At 42.5% G+C, this 6,829-nt stretch overlaps 1 protein-coding gene across 2 annotated transcripts; it reads left to right on the top strand.

Moving 5' to 3' along the window:
* The first annotated feature begins 676 nt into the window (after window positions 1-676).
* Window positions 677-5,110, top strand: LOC134662567 (uncharacterized protein K02A2.6-like). 2 transcript variants are annotated; one of them, XM_063518837.1, is made up of 2 exons: window positions 677-1,840; window positions 2,209-2,301. In XM_063518837.1, exons 1-2 carry the CDS (start codon window positions 866-868, stop codon window positions 2,212-2,214), a joined length of 981 nt encoding a protein of 326 aa, XP_063374907.1. In that variant the 5' UTR covers window positions 677-865; the 3' UTR covers window positions 2,215-2,301. The 2 variants fall into 2 exon arrangements, with proteins under 2 accessions (XP_063374907.1, XP_063374906.1); XM_063518836.1 differs by having other exon boundaries at window positions 1,703-1,840; window positions 2,209-5,110.
* Window positions 5,111-6,829: the final 1,719 nt, after the last annotated feature.

Genomic DNA, 6,829 nt, shown 5'->3' with positions numbered 1-6,829 from the left:
AAAACCCTCATATATGATCAAATTTCATCGAAATCGTTAGAGCCGTTTCCGAGATCCCCGAAATATATACAAGAATTGCTCGTTTAATAGATTAGTTGTTATAAATTAAACCGTAATACTATTAGATACCTTATTTGGGTTCCGTAGCCAAATGGCAAAAAACGGAACCCTTATGGATTCGTCATGTCTGTCTGTCTGTGATAGTCTTACCCCGGTGATAGTCTTACCCCACCTTACCTCATATGTGGTTAAACAATTTTTTGTGTTATGAATTTATGAAGGCAGCATATTCGATTTCTTCAGATTAACTTACACAATAACTTCTTCTCTCTGTGCCCCTATTTATTTCTTAGTATCATTTCCTATACGGCCATATACCAGATCATACACCTTGTACCATACATACTACATGCAGATACATAATGACACTTTTTAATGAATAGTTTTGTATGTAAGGCGGACATGTTTACGCAACTACTCAAAGTATTGTTTTGAAATATGTATATTTTACTAAGAAAGAGAGATTAGTTGCCATTAAAATCAAGGAAACGATTAGTCAAATACGTAGTTTTTAGTGTATCATACTTTCGTAGATTTGTCGTCCGAAACTAAAATTAAAGAAGATAAATATGTTCGATGCCGCTTCAGTATGGTTGAAGTTGTAATGTATGTACCTATACTTACCTAACGGTACTTGTCATGTTCTCATATCGCGGTGCATTCGGATGCGCCCTCTGCAGGCCGTTTAGTCTCGCAATAAATATCTAAGTGACCGGACGTGTGTGCGTTTCATTTATTCATATATCTCAGTGGCGAACGAGAATTGGATTTTAAGAACCTAGAATTGGCTGAATGTCGTATAAAGATGTCCGTGGGAAAAATAAAAGCGTTCGAGGTTTCAACGGGCAATTGGAGTACTTATGTGGAACGCGTGAGTATGTATTTCAAAGCCAACGACATCAAGGAGAACTTGCAGTTGCCGACCTTGATTGCCGTTATGGGGGAAGAGGCATATGAGCTCCTTAGCAACTTGACAAGTCCAAAGAAACCAGCAGACATGACTTATGCGGAGGTTATTAAGATAATGTCTGAGCACATCGAACCAAAACCATCTTTCATGGCGGAACGATACCGGTTGCGTCAGAGGCGACAGGGAGATAAGGAGACGGTCGCTCAGTATCTATCGGACCTTAAAAAATTAGCCAAGCATTGCGAATTCTCCACAACATTAGAGGATAATCTGCGGGACCAATTTGTGTGTGGGTTGAAGAATGACACAATTAGACAACGCCTTTTCGCGGAGACCGGTTTAACCTATATTAAGGCCGTACAACTAGCCCTTTCATTGGAAGCGGCCGAGAAGGACGCAGCAATGGTGGAACGCCCGAGTGTGAGCGAGAAGGGCGATGCGGGAGAGAGAGCTGAGACGGTACATGCGCTCACATCGTGGCAGCCGCGTGGCGGTAATGGCGTTAACAAAGGAATCTGTGCAGTATGCGGAAAGTTAGGTCACCGTGACGTCCAATGTCCTTACAAAGATTTTCAGTGTAACAAATGTGGTAACACAGGTCACTTAAAACGCGTGTGCCCTGCAAGGATGGCAGGTGGTAATGGCAGCAGCGCCCGTGGTTCGGGCGGCAGCGCTCGTGGGTCGAGCGGCAGCGGCGGCGGCGGCGCCCGGCGCCTGGGCTCCGGCGCCCGCAGGGGCGCGCGCCGCCCCAGTCGCGCCATACACCATGTCCGGGCGGAGGATGGCGAGACTCAGTATGAAGAAGAGGGTACGTCGGGGTCCGACGTCGAAGAAGACCTGTATCATCTCTGCCTAAACGATTATAAATCGGTAAGCCTATCGTTATGTGTAGATGATGAAGTCATGTCTATGGAGATAGACACAGGGAGCGCTGTGTCGTGTATAAGTAGTGATACTTATGATAAGTACTTTAAATACAGACGGTTGGAACAGTTTCCTTTAGTGTTAAAGTTTTATGATGGACGCCGTGTTAGACCCCTAGGGGTCATAAGGCCCGTTGTTAGATTTCAAAACCGGTTGAAAAAGTTAGAACTTTTTGTTATTGAGGGTGGCACTACCCCGCTATTAGGCAGACAGTGGCTAGCGGAGTTACAGATTCGGGTACCTAGGTTTTATAAAGAGTATTTATTTAACTTTAACGAGTCCCTTAACAATGATTTATGTACTTTGCTCGACAGATATAAGGAGTTATTTAGCGGAGGACTCGGGCGGTTTAGTGATGGAAAAGCGACACTCCGAGTGCGTGAAGGGGCTACGCCGGTGTTCTGCCGCGCGCGGCCGCTGCCGTATGCGCTCCGCGACCGCGTCGAGGCGGAGCTGGACGAGATGCTGCGCTGCGGCGTCATCGAGCCGGTCGACACGTCGGAGTGGGCCACGCCGCTGGTACCGGTACGTAAAGCTGATGGGGGTTTACGAATCTGTGCAGATTACAAAGTGACCTTGAACCCCGCCTTACTGATTGATAGGTATCCGCTTCCTAAGATAGATGACCTTCTAGTGAGACTCAATGGTGCCCGCGTGTTTTCAAAAATTGACCTGACACAGGCGTATAATCAGGTGGAGTTGGACGACTCTAAAAAGTATACCGTCATCAACACACATAAGGGATTATTCAGATATAATAGACTAGTTTATGGATTGTCTTCCAGCCCTGGTATATTCCAGCGAATTATGTCCAACTTGTTGAAAGATCTACCTCAAGTAGAAGTATTTCTCGATGATATAATTATTGGTTCCGTGGACATAAATTCTCATTTAGTGACATTAGAAAAAGTTTTGAAACGGCTTCACGCTCATGGAATGAAATTAAAGAAAAGTAAATGTTCTTTCTTATTAGAAGAGGTGCAGTATTTGGGATATGTAATTTCAAAAGACGGAATTAAAGTAGATCCCACCAAGATAGAAGGTATCCTTAAGATACCGCGACCTCTCAATGTGACAGATTTAAGGTCATTTTTAGGGGTAGTTAATTTTTATGCTCGATTTGTACCGCATTTGAGTACGATTTTATCCCCTTTGTATGATTTACTTAGGAAAGGTGCCGTATGGAATTGGAATGAACGTTGCGAAAAATCATTTAAAAGTATTAAGAAACTGTTAGTGAGCGCGGAAGTGTTAAGTCATTACGATCCTAACAAACAGCTGACGCTGACCACTGACGCGAGCAGTCGCGGCATCTCCGGCGTGCTGACACAGCCCGGGCACAGCGCGGACGCGGGCGGTGCTCGCGAACGACCAGTGGCTTACGTCTCGCGTTCTTTAAATGACGCGGAACGTAACTACTCTCAAATAGACAAAGAGGCGTTGGCAATAGTATTTAGTTTACAGAAATTACATCAATTCCTTTATGGCAGACATTTTACATTACGAACAGATCACAAACCGCTCGTTAGTATTTTTGGTTCCAAGCAGGGTATTCCCGCGATGGTGGCTAGCCGTTTGCAACGGTGGGCGATTAAACTTTCCGCATATACTTATGATATAGAGTACATACGCACCGATGCAAATGGCGCAGATGGCTTGTCTCGCTTGCCCGTGCCGATCAAAAATGCTGACTCGCTAGACGGCCCGCCGCCCGAGCAAACGTATTTACATTTCGCCCACAACGAATTGTTATTAGATTATCATGATGTTAAAAAAGAAACACAACGCGACCCGACCTTGAGCAGAGTGTTAGGGTATTTACGATCCAGTTGGCCGACTGACGTAGAAATCCGAAATTTACAACCGTACTTTAACCGTAGGCTAGAATTATACGAAGAGTTAGGATGCGTAATGTGGGGCCATCGGGTGGTAATACCGGAAGGTTGCCGAGATAGGGTTTTAAGCGTGTTACATGAGAGTCATATGGGTATCGTAAAAACTAAGGCGTTTGCCCGGAGCTACGTGTGGTGGCCGGGCATAGACGAGGCAGTGGAGCGCACATGTCGCGAGTGTGGCGTGTGCGCCGCCGAGGCGGAGGCGCCCGCGCGCCACGCGCCGTGCCCGTGGAGCTGGCCCTCGCGCCAGTGGGCGCGGGTTCATTTAGACTTTTTAGGACCTCTTTATGGGGTAACTTATTTGGTTATGATTGACGCTCGAACAAAGTGGCTCGAGGTATTCCCGGTAAATAGTACCTCGGCTAATAACACCATTGAAAAGTTGTGTGAAGTTAACGCTCGATGGGGTTTCCCTAGACAAATAGTATCGGATAACGGCCCTCCGTTTACGAGTACGCAATTCGCGACATTTTTAACAAAAAACCGGATTGAACATGTACACTCAGCTCCATATCATCCGGCTTCCAATGGAGCAGCGGAAAATGCGGTTCGAATAATTAAACGGGTTATAAAGAAAGCCGTGCGACAGAAACACAATGTTAATCTAGCTATCAGTAATTTCTTATTACATTACCGTAATACGCCACACTGCACGACAGGCGAAAGTCCAGCTACACTTATGATGGGCAGGCAGGTTCGTACCCAATTAGATATACTGCGTCCAGATTGTGAAGATAGGGTTCGTAAGGCACAGAGGAAACAAGCGGACATTCGATTGGGCCCTAATCGTGTTCTCCAATCAGGAGATAAAGTATGGATTAGGCAATATCAGGGAGATACAAAATGGCTTCCCGGTCATATTACTCAGAGGACAGGGACTACGGACTATACCGTGCGCGATAACTTAAATAGGGATGTACACAGGCACGTTGATCAGTTAAGGCGGCGATCAAGTGTATTAACCTGCCCAGAGGACTCATCAGCTTTGCAGGTACCTCGGCCCGAACCAGTGGAACATACTGACGACGCCATCCCTGACCGTGCCAGTACGCCGACAGCCACAAGTACGCCGCAGCGTAGTCGTCAAATTCGGCCGTCTTCGAGCGGAGTGAGTCCGAGTCCGAGCCGAGCGGCTGACGCGCGTTCCGGAACCCCCCAGGCATCGCCAAGGTCAGACTGTAGCGAAGACCTCTTTTTGTCGCCTACAACAATTTCCAGCCCACCATCTAAACCGCCCCAGTTACCTAGACATGTCAGAGAATGTCGATTAAAAAACCCGCCAAAATATAAATATTAATTATTATTATCTTTAGACTAGTCACTGTAAATTGTGCCATGTAACGTTTAGTATAAGGTTGAGTATCACTAGTGTTATGTTATACTGTTTAAAACTATAAATGTACCTTAAGTATTGCTCGTGAAAGACTAGGTGATAAGAGTGTAGGTATTGTACTATTATGATCGTATTCTTAAGGAAATAGTTTAATCTAATTTTCTCTTGTATTTCTATAACTATATGGATTATGTAATACATAATTAGATAGCTAACTATGTTATTATTACAGTCACAAACAAACAATTATCCTTAATAACGGAAATACTGTTTTTCTTTTTTTTTTTGCCAGAAATACCTATGTAAATCGAGAGCGTAAACATTTACGTAGTTCGCGATTTAAATCTAGACTTTAAGACTGTAAATTATCCTAATTGTACATGTATAGGTACTTGAAAATCCGATAACTCCCTTATTCATATTTAAAAGATTCCTGTAATATTTAAAAGGTGTATTGTCTATTACCCCTTCTGGTTTCTAATATAATGACCGATATTGTAGATTAACATTTATGAATGAAGGTGTTATCGAACTTTTTTTTTATATAGATTTATAGTATCTAGGCAAGTTTTCCTTGCATACAGCATGCTGTTTTTATACTTACCTTAGACTTAAGATTCACCAAAAAAATATTGTTTTATTTTTCGAGAAAAATAACAATAGTGTGGTAGCATTTTATTTTTTGTGAAGTTGTAAACTTACCGAGTACTAAGAAAGGAGAAGGTATGGTGTTCCTAAAGTAGTATTTATTTAAATATTTAAATAATGTTTTAAGAAGAGAGTGATGTAATGTATGTACCTATACTTACCTAACGGTACTTGTCATGTTCTCATATCGCGGTGCATTCGGATGCGCCCTCTGCAGGCCGTTTAGTCTCGCAATAAATATCTAAGTGACCGGACGTGTGTGCGTTTCATTTATTCATATATCTCAGAAGTATATTATTGTAGATTAAAATATACATAAATAATAGTTTTAACTACCAAAATAAGCTAAGAAAACAATTCCTGTGCCATGTTTTAATTTCCGTGCTAGTAAAATCTAATTCCCATGGACACACTAATTCCCGTGCCCTGACCAAAATTTTAAATTGAAATAACTTTTATAGTTTTATGAATTTTTTTACCCCATAAGAAAATTAATGTTTATTATATTTTTTATCAAATTATCAGCATATTTTTTTTTGTGTAATGTTGGTATTTCAAAATTCCATGGGAATTAGACAAAAATGCTCGTTTGGTGAAATTGACCCATAAGTAACAACGGTAACTAGCGTAAATTTTTACTTGTTGGACCAGTAATACACGGGGGAACTATCACGGTCAATTCACCGTATATAGGTGATAATTTTATTGTCACCGTGGCGTGGTGAAACAGGGCCCCGTTAGAGCATAAAGGAATGTACTTAGCCGATTGTTTAATGGCTTTCGCAACATTAACACAGATGAGTTCCAGAGTTTGTGGCTGGTCACTTCTCAAACTGGCTTCCAGCCAGTCACCTAGTCTTACATAGTTATATTAATTTGATTTTCCCACTTCAATTTACTTAATCACGTTCACCGATTTCTCGAAGAGTTCTGGAGTGATTTAGTTTTTTTTATATATAAAAAGTCTACCTAGTTATCAACAATGTCATCATGTCATTTACCTATAGTCACGGGATTCAGAAGAAATGAGGGAAACTGTTTAGTTCGGAAAACTACGAT

This window comes from Cydia amplana, chromosome 3 (assembly GCF_948474715.1).
Source record: "Cydia amplana chromosome 3, ilCydAmpl1.1, whole genome shotgun sequence".
NCBI lineage: Eukaryota > Metazoa > Arthropoda > Insecta > Lepidoptera > Tortricidae > Cydia > Cydia amplana.
This window is presented reverse-complemented; position numbering and strand designations above follow the sequence as displayed.

Bases quoted from the DNA above. Each gene is read 5' to 3' on its own strand.
- LOC134662567 (XM_063518836.1), top strand. From the start codon at position 2,357: ATGCTGCGCTGCGGCGTCATCGAGCCGGTCGACACGTCGGAGTGGGCC.